Source organism: Excalfactoria chinensis, chromosome 1 (assembly GCF_039878825.1).
Source record: "Excalfactoria chinensis isolate bCotChi1 chromosome 1, bCotChi1.hap2, whole genome shotgun sequence".
In the NCBI taxonomy this organism is placed as follows: Eukaryota; Metazoa; Chordata; class Aves; order Galliformes; family Phasianidae; genus Excalfactoria; species Excalfactoria chinensis.
The window spans coordinates 87,002,652-87,022,885 of NC_092825.1; the positions used below are offsets into that span (position 1 = coordinate 87,002,652).

At 44.3% G+C, this 20,234-nt stretch overlaps 1 protein-coding gene across 1 annotated transcript in view; it reads right to left on the minus strand.

Moving 5' to 3' along the window:
- The window catches only part of RCSD1 (RCSD domain containing 1), a 34,900-nt gene extending 16,519 nt beyond the window's left edge, over nt 1-18,381 (minus strand). The window contains exon 1 of the mRNA XM_072346816.1: nt 18,195-18,381. Within this exon, the coding sequence (XP_072202917.1) occupies nt 18,195-18,200 (6 nt within the window). The 5' untranslated portion in view covers nt 18,201-18,381. The remainder of the gene's footprint in view (nt 1-18,194) is intronic.
- Between the last annotated feature and the right edge of the window lie 1,853 nt (nt 18,382-20,234).

Below are 20,234 nucleotides of genomic sequence, written 5' to 3' on the forward strand. Positions count from 1 at the left end.
TCCGACTGGAACTCAGCAGTATGCCAGGCCCCTGGTTCAAGGAGCAACACATCCCAAGATGTAAGCCTTGAATAAACAAACCTCTTCTTGCTACACTGACCCCTCTTCACCCCAGCAAAGCATTTTTCTTCCCATCTCTTTCTCTACTCTTCTTCACAAATCATTCTCATTGGAGACTGTCCAACTCCCTGTTTCAGGAGGGATTTATGTAGTTTATTTATTCACTTGGCCTCTTATCTGGCAATGTTGCTGCTCCTCTTCTGCTCATGGTAAATTTTAACTATTGGCAGAAGCCCCAGATAGAAGTGGCTGCAGCTGTGACTGCTGTGATACCTTATAGCCAGTCCTGTCTATCATCATGTCCATGTAGTTCCCTGTGATTCAGGTCCAAGGTTCCTATTTGCCTTTCCTACCATTCATTACAGAACAGGAGCAACAGTAACTGTGCTGTGGTCCACCACAGCAAAAGCTGTGATGAGTACTGCGTGAGCCACATCTCTGCAAACCTGCCATGGCTTTATTGCAGTTATTTTCCAGGTGAAGGTAGGTCCCAAATACATTGCAGTTCTGTCAAGGGCATCCTCTGTGCTGGAAAAGAAATTTTCTACTTTTCTTTCTGTCATGTTTTCTTTGATAAGCCTTTATCAGAAGCTAAACACCTCAGTTTTGCAAAATGTCAGCTACCTTCTTAAATCCTTCCTTTTGGTAAATTTTACAGTGGAGAGCGAGTTTCTTGTCTGAGAGCAAATCACTGCAACCTATCTCTGAAGTTTGCAAGTAAGTTAGCCACAAGACTAACTCAGAGACGTACAACATCCCTCCTCAAATGCTACCCAGGTCAACACTTATCCCACCACAGATGACTGAACATAGGATGAGCGTGTGTCTGAACTCAACAGCAAGGCTGTTACATAGCCACAATAATGGTGAGAAAGAAGTTCTGACCATAACACAGAGCTGAATAGTATGAGAAACAGGGACTTCAAAGGAAGATTGCATGTTGGTTTTTAGGAGAAAGGGCAGGAAATTCTTACTGTACACAAAATATGTAAAAATATGTAAAATATTTCCATGTTTGGGAAGAGTTTACTTTAGGGAAACATTTTTTTTTTAGACTTGCAGTGGTCTGGGCTTAATTTTCTCCTCTACGGGTTCCCTTGTGAACTGCTGCCATCTTGGCACTCAGGGTCAAGTGCTGCACAAAGGGTAACAGGAGGATATTTCAACTCAGTAATGATGAGCAGCCTTCCTCTAGAAGACAGCAAGCAGCTCCCAAATACAGTACAGTTGTTTCAAAACTACAGGGACTCAGACCTGCCAGATTTAAAGGCTCATGTAAGGAAGACTGGTGAACCAGGACAGAGTGGGAGATATCCGGTAGAAATGAGTAAAGGGACAAATGCTTTTCAAAGGAAGGGGTTCTGTGCTGATCTTGTCTGCTGTGCTGTAGCTTAGTGGTAACATACTTCTACCTCACCTACTAAAAACAGAAGGGAAATTTCTGCTGGCTATCCTTCTTTCAGTGACTTTCACTACCCATACCCATAGGCCTGGTTAAGTAGCACAGTGATTGCTGTGCGACTTTTCCCCAGAAAGCTTTGCTGTTTGTTTGGATGAGAAACTTGCTCAGGGTCCTTCTCTGGTACTTCTCTCAGGTAACTTGGGATTGTCTAGAGTTCCTGAAGATTGAAGCCAATGGTAATTGTAAACAAAAAAACACCCTAACTACACTGGGCTACAGACATCACTAAGTAGGTGGCTGAAGCTAGATGATGTGTCTTAAGGGTATTCAAGTACAGGTACAGATATGTTATCCCCAGCAATTCTGTGCCTTCTGCTATGAGCAGAGCCAGCCACTCTGGGGGAAGCTGGGAAGAAGAGAGCAGCCAGTGCTAGAGGAAACATCCGTAGACGCCAGGAAATTAGAAGTGGCAAATGTACTATCTGCTTTCCACTTCAGAGAGTGACCAGAATGCAAATAAAACAAGATAAGGTTATTTTAAACTGCCCTCTAAGAAGTTCCCCCTTTGCTGTTGATCATAGAATCACAGAATAGTTTGGGTTGAAAGGGACCTTTAGGGCCACCTAGCTCCAACGCCCCTGCTATAGGCAGGGACACCTCCTTCTAGACCAAGTTGCTCAAAGTCCCATCCAGCATGGCCTTGAGTGCTTCCAGGGAGAGGACATCCATAACCTCGCTGGCCAACTAGTTCCAGTGTCTCACTACCCTCACAGCAAAGAACTTCTTCCTAGTATCTACTTTCAATATACCATCTTCCAGTTTAAAACCATTTCCCCTTGTCCTGTTGCTACATGCCCTTATAAAAAGTCCCTCCCCAGCTTTCCTGTAGGCCCCTCCACTTACTGGAAGGCTGCTATTAGGATCCTCCTGGAGCATTCTCTTTTCCAGGCTGAAGAGCCCCAACTCTCAGCTTGTCCTCACAGGGGCAGTGCTCCAACCCTCTGACCATCTTCATGGCCCTTCTCTGGGCCTGCTCCAACAGCTCCAAATCCTTCTTATGTTGTAAGCCCCAGAAATGGACACAATACACCAGGTGGGGTCTCACGAGAGAAGAGGGTCAGAATCACCTCCCTTAACCTGCTTCTCCTGATGCAGCCCAGGGTACAGTTGGCCTTGTGGGTTGCAAGTGCACATTGCCAGCTCATGTTGTTCCATCAACTGACACCCCCAAATCCTTCTCCTCAGGGCTTCTCTCAAGACATTTGCCACCCAGTCTGTATCTGTGCTTGGGATTGCTCTGATCCAGGTGCAGCACCTTGCAATTGACCTTGCTGAACTTCATGAGGCTGACATGGGCCCACATCTCAAGCCCGTCCAGGTCCCTCTGGATAGCATCTCTTCCCTCTGGAGTGTCAACTGCACCACTCAGTTTGGTGTCATCTGCAAACTTGCTGAGAGTGCACTCGATCCCACTGTGCATGTCACATACAAAGATGTTAAACAACACTGGTCCCAGCACTGATCCCTGAGGAATGCCACTCATCACCAGATTCCACCTGGACATTCAGCCACTGACTGCAACAATCTGAGTGCAACCATCCAGACAGTTCCTTATCCAGTGAGTGGTCCGTCCATCAAATTCATTTTTTCTCCAACTTAGTGACAAGGATGTCATGTGGGACAGTGTCAAATGTTTTGCACAAGTTCAGGTAGACAACATCAATTACTCTTCCTTCTACTGATGCTGTAACTCCATAATAAAAAGCCATCAAATTTGTCAGGCATGATTTGCCCTTGGTGAAGCCATGCTGGTTGCCACCAATCACATCATCTTTATTTTCCATGGGCCTTAGTAGGGCTTTCAGGAGGATCTGTCCTACAATTTTACCAAGCACAGAGGTGAGACTGACTAGCTTTTAGTTCCCTGGGTCTTCTTTTTTTCCCTTCTTGAAAATGGGGTTTAAGTTTCCCCTTTTGTAATCAGTGGGAACTTCACTAGACTGCCATGACTTTTCAAATATGATGGATAGCAACTTGGCAACATTATCTGCCAGTTCCCTCAGAACCCATGGATGGAGCTTGTCAGGTGCACTTGTGCACCTTCAGGTTCTTTAGATGCTCTAGAACCTGATCTTCACTTATAGCAAGTGGATCTTCCTTCTCCCAGTTCTTACCTTTGCTTTCTGCAGCTTGGATGGTGTGGCTAGAGCCCTTGACAATGAAGACTGAGACAAAGAAGTCACTGAGCACTTCAGCTTTCTCCGTATCCCTTGTGATCAGGTCTCCAGTTTCCTTCTGCACTGGGCCCACATCTTCCCCGGCCTTCCTTTTATCACTGGCATATCTATAGAAACTCTTCTTGTTCCCCTTTACATCTCTGACTAGATTTAATTCTATCTGGGTTTTAGCTTTCTTAACCTGATCCCTGGCTGCTTGGACAACTCTGTAGTCCTCCCAGGTAACCCATTCCTGTTTTCATGCTGTATAGAATTTTTTGCACTTAAGTCCGGGAGCTCCTTGTCGATCCATGGAGATCTCCTGGCATTCTTGCCCACCTTCCTTTTTCGATGCACTTCTCCTTGCAAAATAGGTACAATGCTAACGTTTTGTAGTGTTGTTTTTCATGATTGATGGAAAGCTGGTAACAATGCCAGCCTTCATAACATTTTCTGAAAGGTATTTCTTCTCAGCGTAACCACATGAAGTCTCAGTTTTACTTAATCAGGTGGGACTTCTGCTGCTCTCCTCACAGCCTCCTGGATCCAAAAGTGAAGAAAGCAGTCTCCTGTATGCCTATGTGGATTTTATTAGTAACTCATCCTATCTGGTCTGGAAAGGCCCTTATATAGGAAGAGAATGCCATCCACCTTGTACTAGTCTTTGGCTGGCGCTGCAAATTTCTAAGGTTCAATTTATGATGAGTTGTTCTTTATGCCCTGGTATGTAATTCTCAGGAGTGCCTGGACTGTGTTTTCTAAACAGTGCCTGGTGAGATTAGTAAAACCAGTATCACTGCAAATGATGCACATTAAACCTTGGCTGTCCTCATTGGTAATGACAGCATTTAGCAATTGCATAGTGCCTGTAAGTTGTATTACCTGAACATTGCTCCAAACCTTCAAAAGCTTCATGGTTGGGAGCCTTGACTGAGACTGCAACCTACTATTTTGTGCATTTCTATGTGGATTAGCAATTGCCATATGCAACACAGAGACAGTTCTGTGGGAAATCTATCAGGAGACAGACTAGGAGATAGGCATCAGGAGAAAATTCTGCCCATTAGGACACAGGTGCACACTTTCCAATGCCCTAGAGAACTGTGGATTCTTTGCTACGTGCTGGCAGGGCTTCAGCAGGAAGGCTGGTGAGTGCTTGCCCTGGCCCTGACCTCAACAACAGATTAAAAATCATCTCTTGTTAGACAGACCAGAGAGTCTCAAGGCCACACCCCTTGACAACAGAACTGAGCCCAGGCCATCCACTTCCTGAGCAACTGTCTTATCATATCTGTCAAAGGCTGCCAAGAAAGGGTTGATCAAGTGCCACCCTTACCTAAAGAGGCAGTGAACTGCTGCACCTGGACTCTGTTGGGCTGTGGGCCCACTCAGCCCGTCACCTTTGGAGATGGGAGTAGCTTTTGGCTCTGCCGTGTACAAAGTGAGGCACCTGGCTGACCATCCAAGACTTGCTGCTCAGGGAAGGAAGTAACAGACCATTTAAAAATCGTTTATGTTTTCTGTACATGCAGTGTTTTGGGAGTCCTTAGCTGAGGCAACCACAGAAACCTGCAGTAACGCAGGAGCACCGCTGTTTTTTGCCCTGTGAACAGTGCATGTCATGAGCTGCCTAATTCTGTTGGTGTTCGCAGGGCTGAGTATTCTCCTGGGGAAAGGAGAGGGCAATAGAGATGAGGATGTGGCACAAGGGGAATGTAACAGGGAAATGCCTCATTTCTAACACCAGTTTGGTCTGGACTGCAGGCTGGTCACGGAAAGGTCAGAGGAGGCAACTCCAGGCTTGTACAGAAGCAGAACTCCAGGCACTGGGCAAGTTTTGCCAAGCAGACAGATGCCTTGTGAAGGGAATGAAGCAGCAGTCAGGCATCAGGTTTTCCAGGCCAAAGAATGGATTACAGTGTTTCAGTTCTGCATAAACAGTACAGTTCTCTCACACAGAATGATTTGCTCTCAGCTACTCAGAATCCAGGGCAGAATTTTAGTCTGGGCTACACAAGTTCCACTTTGACCTTGTCCTCCATGGCCCACTAGTTCTCCACACAAGACTCATGTCTGAAGATGACTACACTGTGCATTAAGATTCCCTGTTGAAAGGGATCGGGTTCCTATAGTCACAGTGTTGCACAGCTGCTCAGGATAGTGTCAAATGGGACACATTCACCTGATGCTGTGCTCGCTCCCAAGGGAACCATCAGCTCAGACACAGAACTGCGTGAACATGCATGCAGACCAGGTATCTGCATCTCACGGCTGTGTCCATGGAACGTAGCCATCTGGATTCTGTGCAACACTTTGGGCACATACTAATTGAGAAGCTCTGTTTCCATGAAACTCTTCTGCAGTATGTCCTGAGAACTTCTAGCACCTACCAAGGGCTGATCTTTTTGATGGAATTTCAGTCTGGTTTCTAACAGAACCAGATTTTTTTAGGGGGGGGGGGAAAATGGGAAAAGATAATATGCAGTACAGTTATAAGGGTGTCTTAAGGACACTTTGCTTGACAACAGATTTCATGTCTTGGTCACGTGCATCCCTTGTTTTTCTTGGCCTCTTTGTTCAGCTTACTCTTCCTGCCTGTAGCTGCACAGCTGTACTCTACAATTGTCTGCATGCACAATAGCATACATAGGCTTAGCGAGTAGAGTCAGAGTGTGATTTCCCTAAACTTCTAAGTCAACAGTGTGAGAGGAAGGAGAAGCTCAAAGATGATGAAAGTAGTAAAAATGGAACAATGAAGTAAGATTCAGAAGACAGAATACGCAAAAAAGGCTTAGAAGAGACTAGGAGGGCAAGAGGACTCCTATTGCAGTGAGCACATAGAAAGCCCAGAGGAGAGGTAGGGAGCTGTAATATAAAGGCTGTTAAGTGTCTATAACTCTAATGCTGTGGAGGGGAGAAGCAGTGCCGTGTATAGTAAGAAGACACCATGATCATTAAGATCACTAGATTTTTAAGATTAATAACATTTGCTTGTGGTCAATGAACAGAAAAGTGTAGAAGGACTCACCAGATGGCAAAAAATCTACATTGGCCAGATACCTACAAGGCCAGATACCGACAGACAAGATAACTCAGAATGCGGGACAAGCAGATAAATGTCACTAACACATTCAATCAATTCAAGGAGAAATGTTTCAGCCTTTCCTGTAGAAGGATTGTGCTTATATAATTGCTACATTACAAAGCCAACACTACTGCTTGCAGACAGGCCAAGCAGCCGGCTTGGAAATAATTTCAGACAGCAGGAAAAGGTTTATGGATAAAGTTGCTATCTGGCTGAATCCAGCCATACTAAACCACATGAGGTGGGTAACACTGAAAAGCATGGAGCCTCTGTCCATACATGCAGTAAAGCAGCCCTTCTATGGAGCAGCTCTGCGCAGGAGGAGCTTTCCTGTAACCTGAAACAGCACCAACTTCAAAAAATCATCAGCACTATGTTTTAAGCCCAGACACACCACACAAGGTTCTCCTTTCTGAGTCTTTGGGGTGCACTAGTGTCTCTGGTCCCCTGTCTTCTGTAGCGTACTCAGTTGTGAGGAGGGCAAGACATGCTCTTTAGGAGAGGCTGAGATTTTCCAGGTGCTACAGCTTTGAGAAAAAACAAAGGATACAGCAAAATTTGCAAATCAGTAACTTAGCATAATGCTAGAGTAAACGGTAATGGATTTCAAACCAACATACTGCTACCCAGACAAGCTCTGCGCTGCATACTGGAGTTGAGCCGTCAATGGCCTTCAGCAATGACATCCAACCATGCCACTAATTTAACAGGGATCTCTGCACTTACTAAGTCTAACTTTGCTAACAGACTTATTGAAAGTGTCCTCCTTTTATGAAAGCCTGGGAACTCAGTGTCCTTCAATTTCTTTTGAGTTAATATGTCTGTTTAAAAATACTGTCTGTATTTATCTGGAACAAACAGTTTCAAGAAATTTCTGGTCATCATAAATGAGAATTTGGCCCTAAAAGGACAGTTTTAATACTGTAGAGTTCTTCTCTTGCTCCAAGTGAACACCAGTGACACATCTGCAGTCTCGTTCCTCTGAGTTTACAATAGCGCAAAGTGTTTTGGGGGAAATACTTTGTGTGTCTAAAACATGAGTTCTGACAGTGAGCCAGAGTCTTGCAGCAGATAATACTGAGCATTTCTACTCGCCGAGATTACAAAAATGTGAATTGGGATGATGAAAACCAGGTCCCTTAGCTGCCTTAAGGAAAGTCACATTGAAGGAAGCTCATGGGCAGTACTTTGGCAGTAAGATTTCAGCATCACCTCGGAGCCACTGCACCACTTTCCTAATTAACTGAAGAACCCTGATCTCTTTCAAACAGCACCACTGCTGAATGCTCCAAACTTAATCTTAACAAAATGAACACCTGCATAGCTTTCAGTTTAGTTCAGGAAGAACTCTTTTTTTGTGTGTGTCACACAGGATATACAGCCCTGTCAGCAACACCTTCTCTCTGTCTAATGGGAGCCCTCTAGCAACAACTGCTGCCAGAAAACATGGTTGATACAACCCGGCGTGAGCTACTGCAGATAACTAAAATGCAAATGAAAGGCTTCTGTGGGGACTAAAAGGGTTATTTCTCAAGAATTATTCTTTGAATAGGTAAGTCACTGAAGTTGTGTGGTTTAGGAATTTAGAGACACACCAGATCTGAAAGAGCTCCTTCAGAGCCAAGGGCTGGTCTCTGTCCCTAGTACAGTGATGCTGATATCCTAATCTACAGCTGACAACAGCTGTGATCAAGACTGCAGTCTGGCTGAACTGAAGTGCATGTCTTCCCATGTGTCCTCTAGCAGCTTATACAACCAGTATCTGGGATTTGTCCTTGAGATATTCATGCTTACTAGCAAATGTCTCCATGGTTGAGGGGTGTGATAGTAGTACTGAAGAAGAGCATTAATAGCCATTGTAAGACATCATCCACTTACCCAGAACACCATCTGCATCATATGCTTGCTCAACTTATACTCCTGGCCTGGGTTTTTCCCAGGATCATTCTCAGCTTCCAGATCTTTCCCTCTTGGCTTCTGCCTGTTGTTCCTGCTGTTCTGGGGACTGTACAAGCCTGTCAGTTGCCCCAAGTTAATCGGTGGTGCCTCTCCGTGTGTACTTCTGGGTCTTATTTAAGGGAATTCTTGCTGCTATAGAAGGATAAGGGGGAAGCTAATGGAAGAATAACCACCAGAACCTCCCAGGATGCCTGCAGAGAGTGCAAGTACATTGAGTCTACATGAGCTTAATCTCTCCTCACCTGAAGCTCAGGGGAGAGAGAGAGAGATAGGTCAGAAAGTGGGGGATGTGTGTGTAATATTTGAGAGCAGAGTATAAAACGCGTGAGCCATGTTTATCTGATAGAGGCTCCTGAAACAACCAGCTTTCAGCTGATTAAAATGTGCCTTGCAGAAAATCGTTATTTTAAACCAGCTGAAACATAGTGTGGCTTTAAATAACTTTCATAGCACTGCAGCTATAGACACAATGTGAGGCCACACTCCGCTCCCACCTACACAAATTGACACACTTGGGTAGCTGCTCTGAAGGAAATGAGCTGACTTAATGGAACAGCCATAGGAAGCAGCTCAGTCCTGTGAATTAACTTTCAACTGCTCTCCAGTTTGGCTTCTCCTTTGCTTGTTTCATGTGGGGCAAGGAAAAAGCCAGCTTTTAGCAGAGGTATGAAGATGAGCTTCAACAGGAGGAGATTCAGGCACGAGATGCTTCAGGTGAGATGAGGAAGGACAACTCTTGGACTGGTAGAGCAGTTGAAGATGCAGTTACATGTTCAGTCTGAATTAATTGCCCAATCTGAAGCTATTCAGAAGGCCAAATTAGTAATCAAAGTAACTGAACTGTCAATGAAAGGACACAGAGAATGTGAAGAGGCAGTGACCATTCAAAATGCTTTGGCTAAAATATTTTAAGTAGATAGTGATTCCTCCTAATTGAAGCTCGCTACTAGATAAAGCCTGGTTGTAGCAGCATGGGTTTTCAACTCTCCTCAATTTATCATACTGGGAATGGAAAGTCAGAAGGGTAAATGAGCCTGCACAGTGCTCCCAACTGCTGTGGGTTCCAGGATACATCAGTTAGGACTGCACTATCTTTGTAACACATTGCTATTAAATTAGGTCTACACTGGATACAAGCAGGGTGGAGAAGGAGGTTCTTATTTATCTGGGCCAGGAATTTAGTCTAAAAAGATATGCAGATATGGAAAGGAGGAAAGTGATAGTCAGCATGCAACTAGCAGCCAACTGGAGGTGTGAATGCTAAGCTACATCCACAGAGTTGTCTTTTCAGTGGAACCCTGGAAAACTTGGCAGCACCTGCTGCACTTAGGAACTGGATTTGCATGGCTTCCTTCTCAGCAGCTGCCCTCCCTGTGGCTCTGGAGCTCCTGAAGAACTGGGCCTACGTTGGGCAAATAAATTCAAGCAGCTGTAGTTTGCAGTTATTGTTTGAAAATGTCTACACAAATTTTCAAGCTGAGTCTGGATCAGCTGTAACGACACATTAGGAATTTAGTGATTTCCACTGGTGAATTATTCTAATATATATCCTATATCCTCAGGAGAACGCACATGAGCAATCCCCAGGCTACAGCTTAGCCTTTGATATGGATTTTTCTGTTATCTGAGGACAATCACTTCTGTTTCTGAGTTAACCAGCTTATAAAGTTCTCCTGACAACCCCATAAAAGAGAAACTCAGTGTCTGCAGAAGCTTTGAAATACCCTACCCATACCAATGTTCTATTTCTTCCTCTCACCAGCTGGCTGAAACTCTTGCATGTTCTTTCTGTGACAAGAAGAGGGACTGAGTTCCTTCAGCCTCAGACCCAGTTTCTGCAGTTGGGGCACTGGCACCAGGTGTACAGGAAGCACAGACTCACTGCATGCACATTACTCTGTGAGTAAATCATCACTAGGGAGTTGCATGTCCCTGAGTTCACAGACCTTTTGGAGAAGAAAAATTATATTCAATTTACAAGAGAATATCCAGGAAATTTTAATTTGCAGAGCAGATGGAGAATAAATACCCCATGACAGACGCATTAATTGACAGGTTTCTTTCCCATAGGTAACAAAAAGACTTCTAGCTTTGGCCTTTGAGAATCTACAGCCTAAACTGATGTTTGCTACAAAGGCTTGAATTGCTGCTGTGGATGATGCAGACCTCACTTTGCTGGGTCAGAGTGTGAAACTGCTATGGGATGGACACTGTAGGACTGGACCTTGAGCTCCACACTTCTGAGCAATGCCTTGAAGGGTCTGGCAAGAGGAAGTGGTTGATGGGTGACCTACAGCAGTCACATGAGATCAGAAGTGGAGCAGTGTGAGTGTGAGATGCCACTGCTGAGGGCTGGAGATGTGCAGGAGGGCAGTCAAATACAATGAGTTCCATGCTCAGTGTATGCAAAGGAGTAGGGGGACAAAAGCCAAGAAATCCTATGGTCCAGTCTCTGGGCAAAGGTTTCTTGAGTTATACACAGTAGGACTTGAAGTTACATGAGATTAAAAGTCCTGATATTAGTGGGAAAGGCATTGATCTCGGAGCTGAAATTGCTGTGCAGAGCAGAACTCAAGATTACATAAGGTTGATAGTCCTGGCATCAGTGAAAAAGACAGTTGTGTCAAGAATAGAGATGAAAGTGACTGTGCTAAAATTGTTTCCTTTCTGCATGAGTGACCTGCCTGACTTGTTTCATTTCTGTGCCCTATTACCACGTAGTCCAGAGTATTTAGCAGTCCATCCCTTTTCTCTCTATGCTCTGTTTACAGACACCTGCTATATACAGGACTTGTGCGCACGTGTGTACTTGCTTGCACTGACAGTCCCTGTGCCTCTAACGGAACAAATAGCTTGAAACTGAAACTGGCAATGAAAATACCAGGTTTGCATAAAGGGATGGTGTTGACAACTCCATGCTCATTATAAATACTAGCAAGGAAACCAAATTAGAGTACGCACATATCACAAGTTAAATACACACAAGCTGCATGGCCCAAGGGTTGAAATTCCTAGGAAACCTGGCACACAAGCTCAAGTGTGTGTATGTGGAAAGAGCAGAGAAACAAAGTGGACCTTTTTCACCCAAACTTACATCAGTGGAAAATGGTACTCAGCAGTAAGGTATTTCAAGAGGGTTGACTTGAAACAGCAATTACTGCTGTTGCAGTTCACAGTTTTACAGGATAAAGAAATCCATTCTTAAAACAGGAAGAAAGAGTAGCATCAGTTTTGTGTTTTACGTGTGACAGCTCCTAGAATCTTTTATGTATTATGTCAGTTTATTTTGATCTAAATTTCCAGAAGGCAGAAGTTTGCAGGGCTTGAACCATGTGATGTAGCAGGAAGGAATCATAAATGCTTTCTGGTCCTGATGCTGAGTTGCCACTGACTCCTGCCCGCAGCTGCACACACAGAAGGACTGCAGAAACAGCACTGTCCTGCCCTTCTGGTAGCCCCATCAATACTATTGCTTGAATTCAATGGAAGAGAGCTCCCAACACTGGCTTTTTAATGCTCTCTCCAGGTAAATTACTCAGGGAAAAGAGGTGTCCTTTACCTTTAAATAACTATTCCAAATACTGCTCGATCTCACTGCTAGATCTTCCTGCTATTTGGTGAGATATACATCTTCATTTTGATCCCATTATTGCTAGGCGTACTGCTTTTGCAAAGCACTGAGTGATCATTTCTCCTGTTAAAAGGTTTAGATTCCTGTCCCATCTGACTGTATAGCCTGAGTTGTCCGCCTCCATTCTTCTGAGTTAGCTTGTCCTCTCATTCACACAAAGCTCTGAACAAATAATTGGTCTGTATCCACTAGATACTGAGGCTTTCCAAACTGCACGCATTATTTATTGTCCTCAAAAAGCTATGCTCTATGTGAGTACTAAATTTCTTGCTTTAAGAAGAAGTACGTAGCTTGGTTTCATAATAGAGCATATGGCAGAGGTATTAAATTTTGTGAAATGCTTCAGTATGCCCAGAAAGGCACCATTGCGTGCCATAGCTACCAAACTGCACAACAGCACAATCTGAGCTGTGGTCCAATCGTGCGTGGTATTAAGAGCATGAGTTTCAGACATTTGAGATGAACAGAGACTTTGTTGAAGCTGGCACTGGTAAATCAATATCTTTTGCAGATTGGACACTAGTCATTGACCAAAACAGTGTGCATCTCATTATAAAGGGTGAACAGGTTTATTTCCACAAGCACACAAGGTTATAAAAAAGAGCTTACCACCGTGTTGGTTGCTGTATGGGGTTTGAGTTCTATTAAAATTTGATGCTAAGAACAGAAGGAAAATGACATGCATCTGTATGAGGTGTCAGTTTAGCAAGTGAGGTTTGAGTCTTTGAAGAGAATTTGGAGAAGCTCCTTTTAGCAAGTGATGCATTCCTATCTGACAGGAATTTAGTCTAATCTCTTCTCTCTCACAGGTGAAAACTTCTGTCTGCACTAATGGGGCAGATAAGCCTTGTCTCTGTCAGTACGTTACCAACACCCATATACTGAGGAGAAGATACCACAGAGGTATACCTCAGACTTGATGCAAATGTAAAAGCATTTCTGGCATGAGAGCAAAGCTGGATACTTAAGTGGCTTGGGTGAAGTGAAACACCTACATGAAACACTGTTAGAACAAAGAGCCCCAGGACTTTGACAAGACCTAGGTGTGAAACAACTGTGCAGTGAGTCTGTAGAATAACTTCTCACGCAACAGATCAGACAGGTCTGTCTACAGACCAAATTCATCCTCATCCGTGCTGTGGTTCAAGATGCTGAAGGCATATAATTGTCCATAAGACATCCAAATAAGCTGTGTCTTTGCAGTATTATACCACCTACAGGTAACAAGAGGGCTTCACCTGTAAAAGAGACAAGTCCTCCAAACAGCTTTTTTCTTGCTGCTATTACAGCTGTTATCTCAGATCCCAAAATGAGGTTATAGAGTTGGTGTAGAGGAAAAAGAGCATCCATCCCTCTAAGGCTATTAGCCAGCCTACTTGGAAACAGAGGAGAAAATCTCCCCTAGTCTGCATGGGGTTGGTTAATTCCTAGTTGAAAGTCAGCAGAGCTTCCTAGCAATACCTATAGCAGCTATCTGTAAAGCAGTTCTGATGTTTTCCCTATTAGCAGATCCTGGGAATGCGGTAGAGAAGGTATGCATAATATACTGCTCAATGGTAATATGCCCTGCCATTTAGACTGTGGAGTACAGGAAAGAAAGGCATTTCCAAAAAGCTTTCACCATGAGTGATGAAACTCACACACACAAAAGCCAAAATGGGGAGTAAGGGACAGGAAGGGTTCAGAAGAATCTTGCATTCCCTACTGGCACAAGAGAAGATTAGATTCTGCACACTATTTATCCTGGGTCCCCTCCAGGTAAAAGTCAGGGTCATGGTGGGTTTTGGTTTTGTTCCTTCCTGCCTATCAAGAAGAGGCTTCATCTAGTCACTGCAATGTAGAAGTCTGGCAAACTTGATCCTTTCCAGTTCTGCTGCAGACATGCTATTTACTGTCAGGCAAATCTAAACTTGTCCAGACCTAAGGAGTAAATTGGGGTCATATGGTACCTCTCTTAATATATTCAAATACTCTTCCCATTATTGATGCAGACTCTCTGCATTAATGTGTGTTATTTTTATGAGAGTGGGGGAAAACATTGGAGATAAGTGCATCTGCTGTTAAGTAAAAAGAAAATAAAAAGAAGTGGAAAAGGAAGATTTTAACTTCTGCATTGAAAACCAAACAGAACAGCTTCCTGAGAAAGAGAAATTGTTTCCTGGCAGAGCTAGCCATGGCATACTGCCTGTACTTATCTTGAATCCATGGCTGCAAGGGTGGAACTTATTCAACTCAGTCTACCTTTATGTGGTTTACTTTTCTGCTGCTCTGGGGGCCATAAGGGACACAAATTTAGCCCTCTCGGCTACACATTCTTCATTCCCATCCACTTCAGTCCTCTTTGTTGACAGATTTTACACACTTTGTGCAGTTTTCCTAGGTCATGGAAGCATCTCTGCAGGATAGCTCTGTTGTGTCTTGGGAGGGTGCATCATTCCCTATGGCCGCCGGAGTGATGCAGGAGTTGAGATACCAGACCTGGAAATGTGCTCTGTTGTGATCTTAGGTTGACCACAACAAAATGGAAAATTGGCTTCTGACTTGCATGTCTGAGGGAGCTCAGTTAGTGGATGTGTTTGAACCCAGAGAGGTTTCTGCAGGCTCCCAGTGAGATGGGGAACAAAGTCAGACAAATTTTCTCTGAGTAGCTCTTTTCCTAGCTAGAAGAGCTGGAGCAGTCCCAGGGACTCTTCGTGGTATCTTCACCCATCAAAGATAAGGCTCCTGAAAAGAGCAGTGAAGCCATCACTCTCCAGATGTCCCAGCTGAGGACATTGTTGTGTAGGAAGAGCACAGTGCTGGGGGACTGGAGAAATGTCTAATAAGTTGCACAGTAGGAAAGTGAAAAACTGAGCAAAGCCTCTACTTAGAACTGAGCCTTTCCTCTGCTTAGCTGATGTAACAACAGGCAAAATCAAGATCCAGCAGGAGTTAATTGTAGAAAAGACATGGAATTGATGACAGCAAAGAAAGACATGAAATCTGTTGGTAGACACAAAGGAGAGAAGAGTCTTCCTGAAATAAAGCTACTTGCAGCATCTTCACAACTAAGGGAACCCAGCGCACCACAGGGAGCTGCCAAAGTTGAACTCTGCCTTGGATCCTTGTTTTGTGAGCGAAGTTCAAATGTCTGCATGCTCCCAAGCTCCTACAGAGAGGCTGGAGAGAGGAATGCCATGTCTGCTGTTAAATATGAGCTGCAGAAAGCCACAAGCACTGTCAGTTATGCCTTAAATCGCAACCTTTTCAGTGAGGTTTGATACAAGTAAGAGGATGAAACAGCTCGGTCCAATTCCAAAAGTGTAAACTAACAAACCAACACAATCCTTTTTTTTTTTTTACTATAAGTGCAAAGATTTAGTGACTGCTTTATGGACTCTTGCATCTAACAGTCTGTTTGTGGTAGATTCATGATTTCAAGCTCATTTGATGAGCTTTAAGACTAGAATGAAAACCAGTTCTCAAATCTATCTTGCATCAAGGAGCTGGGTCTTCGCAAACACAAAACAAAACAAAAGAAGTCTTGAACATCAGCAGACTACAAAATTATATGAAGTAGCAAGAATGAGGACTTGCTGCTTTTTTTTTTGTCTAGCTTCTGTAGATCCTTCAAAAACAGGACTTTCCTGCCAGAGATGTGATGGAAATCATCTGTCTAAGTCAGCCCTCTGCCCTTCTTTCTCTAATGCTGGTAATCCTCACATGTCCCGCTAGAGCAAAGCGCTTGCCAGTTGTGCCAGCAGCAAAGCGCAGAGCAGCTCTGCACGCTGCCGATGAAGCAAAAAGGGAAATGACAGAACTTCTTGTTCCTGTCACACAGGACCATTACGTGCTTTTTAAAGCAAAAATGGTAACGAGCCTCCATATCCTGCATCGGTGCCTGTGAAAAGCTCTCAGGAAGAAATAGAATATTGGCAGGTGGGGACTCAGGTCTTGTCTCTTTGCTTTGTTTTGGTCTAATATCTTAAGTTTGGGACATCAACCACCTTTCTGGAGGGCTGGGGCAAGGAGGGGGAAGCCCCCAACAAACACTATTAAAAATGTGTCTGGGGAGTTGAGGTGTTTTAAAAATAAGAATAGATGCAGAAATTGACAGCTGATCTGAAAACAAGACAGCATGAGAAAAGAGTTGGAAATAGAGGTAGAGGGTCAGAATGAAAAGGATAAAAGTCATGGGCTAAACAATTCAGAGAAGCTTCCTGACAGTTGGACCCACTGCAAGTGTGATACGTCTCCCGAAAGGAAACAAAGTTTTGTGCCTTGCAGCTCTAAAAACCCCCTTTAGCAGACTACAGAAAATATTGAGAAGTGCGGTCCCCTGTGCATGGAGAGGACAGGAGATGGGGCAAAGTGCCCTCAACAAGACAGAATATCTGTTTCAGCCCTCAATTATTTTTTGCTCCATATGCTACTTCCTGTGCAATGCAGTGATAACAGATTAAGAGTTCAACAGCCCCTCTGAGACATGACAGGATACTACACAGTGAGAAAGTATGAAGCATTAAGAACTACTGATCCAGGCTTTGACAAACCTAAAAACCCTCATAGAGCTCTGTATTTGTCATGCCACATAACACCTATGCTGCACTGGTTTCAGCAATGCTTGCTTCTGCTCAACACCAACATTTTTAAGATAGTCTGTTGAGGACTTATCTTGTAATGAACGTGCCTGATCTTTAACCCCTGTCTGCAGGGCAGGCCAGCACAGATAACAAGGACTGCAATGTTAACACCTGGGCATTATCAGAACTGCCCAGATGAGTTATGTGCTTGAAATCTTCAAAGAAAAATTATGGTGCTGCCTGGCTTTGTTGCATGCTCCACACTGCTGGTGCCACACCAATGCACAAAGAAAAGGCTTTTCTGGGAAGATTAATATAAAGTGTTTGGTAAGATCTGTGTTTTGCTGAAAGAAATACCCAAAGTCCTCTTTCGTCATTTGAGGTTTTGCCAATGTTGTAATCGCATCTCTATCCTCCATGCCCCTCCTAAACACAGTTTTTCCTCTGCTGCTTGAAAGTGGTTTGAAAAGCTAGTGAATCCAATCTCACACGAGCAAAGCCAGCACTGTCACTCCCATTTCATATGGAAAAGAAGGCAAAGAGAGATGAAGTACCTTGCCTAAGAGGCTGCTATACAATATTTTGGACTGAAAAGGCAGGGGACTCTTATTCCCACTTTCACAGCCCTGCCCATCAGCAGTGTGCCTGCCGAGAGACAAGAGCTCCTATTCCCTAGAAGCACAAGGCACACAGCGTGAAGAAAAGCATGGCAATTGTCCCGTGGCTGCAGTGTTCACTCACCTTGCCACAGCAACGGCTCTCAAGTTTGCTTTCTTGAACCAAAATGCTGCTGGTAATGAAAGTGAGACTGCAAGATCCACGTGGAACAGAGGGGACAAGCGGGTCTAAATCACAGCTGCTATTCTATGTATTGGCTGGGAATCAACCCCAAGGAGTCCACTAATCCCGCACAGTTCGTTTGCTTCTCTTTACACACACAATTTTACTGAATTTTCAAATCCCCGTCCCAAAATTATTCCTATTAAAATGGAACTCATTTTTCTACCTCAGAGACTAACTGCTAAAGTAAATGGCAGTCCTTCTCATTCCCCTTTCACAGATGTAATTTCTCCCCATACAGTCCCCCCCCACCTCCAAATCTGAACCCTATAAAACATTCTGAGGTCCACGGCAGAGGCTGAAATTGTGAGGGAGATACATTTGAACCTCAACAATAAGGCGTTTTGAGCCGCCTTTAGTGAGAAATTGCTTTGCAAGGTGCAGCTAGTGCAGATCTAGGAGCGAGCCATAAGCAAGCGGAAATGTAAGTTTTCTTTACCTCCATGTCCTGCAAGAGAGAGGTGTCCTCAGAACAATCTTCCTTCCCCACCCCTTTCCCTCTTATCTGTGGGAAAACTTCAGCCGAGCCAGAGCAAAATCACGCTGCTGTGGAAGGTATGTAATATCCACACTCCCGCTCAGCTTGAAAACTGACAGAGCCCAGTGAGTGGCCCTGCACTACGAACAAGGAAGAAGGGCGGGTGGGTGAGAGGAAGGGAGGGAGGGGAGACGAGAGGAGAGGAGGGGAGGCAAAGCAATCAGAGTTTAAATTTAGACACAAATCTAAACAGATACTGTCCTTCCCAGAGTGCTGGACTCATGAGACAACAAGCAGCAAACTCTGCTGCTGTGCCCAAACTTGGGGACACCGTGTGTGCCCTTTCTCCCTCCCTTCCTATCTCCCCTTCATATTTCTACCACCTCGTTCATTCATTTATTTATTTGTTTCTCTTCCCAGCCCAGTTTTGCCTCTATTTCCCCAACATCTACCTCAGTCTCTCCCCTGTTCACTCTTCTCTTTCCAAGTCTGCAGGGTCTCCTCATTGCATTTGAGTCAGATCTTTTCTTCCTTTAACTACACCTTCCCTTTTCTCTTCCTGGTTTCATTTGCAGCGGACTTTTTTCAGAGTAGTCTGAGTTTTGGAAAAGGAGCAGAATTCAGGTGGCAATGCATGTGCACAGGAGGCATGGCTTTGGTACCTTGGTCCACAGCTGGGACTCCTGGGCACAATATCAGCAGTGCTAACATGCTGTTGGGTCTCTCCCCAAAGAGAGACCATGGCTTCTCAGAGAAAGGTGCTGCACAAAAGCAGCCACAAGTACAGTGTCCCCATGCGAGGTGTCACTGGCCAGCTCTAGTGCAGGACTTGCTCTTTCCATTCCAAATTCATTTCTCACATTGCTAGGACAGAAACTGCAGCACGTTCCCCCCTCCTTTTGAAGGGAAGGGCAGACTTGTGCACAGGCAACGAGAAGCTTCTGTAGAAGTGCAAAAAACTCAGATGGGAAAAACTAAGCCTCAGGAATGTTTTGCTACGGTTTCCCTTTCCATTCAGAGCGCAGTGTTGCAAACTATACATCTTGTTCCTGTTTTAGCAACTGTTTGCACATGCTCCTCCTCAAGAATTTCAGTCCCCACCTCCTGAGAGTAGGGTGGTGCAGAGGAATTTGGAAACACCCGCTTTGTCTCCTGCTTGGCTTCCTTGCCTTTCGAGTGACACAATTTCATGTCATTGTGTTGAGGACAGAAGAGGGTTAAAGCATCTTCTCTGAAGGCAGTGCGTACTTTTCCTCTGCAGTGTTTCACAAGTCTCTGCTGCCTGTGGAGGAAAACGTTCCAGAATGGATTTAAATGTGAACATCATCAAATCCCAGAGACCAATAAATGCTCTCAATAGAGTTGTTTTTCTGGCATACCTAACTTTTGCAGTAGTGAATGCTGCAGGACTCCTGCGGTTCTTTAGAAAGTATAGGAATCAGTAGATTTAAATCATTATCTCCTAAATTCAACATACAGTGTGGCTCAGTCCCTTAGCCAAAAGAACGACACACTGAGTTGTTGCAATCTGGAAGTTAGGCAAGAGGGCAAAATAATCTTCTGTTGCTGAAACACTGGATTAGTTGAATCCTCTCTAGTGTAAGCAACCAGCAGATGCTGCAACAAGAACTCGAAGAAAACAAAAGTTATTATTCTAAAAGGAATACAAAAGTGAAATTCCTTCTTGGTTGGAAATCCTGTTCATTTCTCAAAGCGCTGCGCAAGTTGGGTGGACAGGAACTGAAATGATGAGAAGCAGGTTGGGGTGGGGAGGGCAAGACACTTTTGGCCGCCTGTGCTTTGCCTGCTGTAACAGCAGCAGGAGAATTTCATGCTCAGGGAAATCACTGTGGGCATTGGTTGCAAATGTCACTGTCAAACTGCCTGTCATGTAACAGACGGCCAAAATTAGATACCAATTAGATATTGTGGTTGCTTCATTGTGCTCAGGTCCATTCCAGTATTTTCTTTCTGCTTTCAGAGGTTTTACTCTGTGGAGGA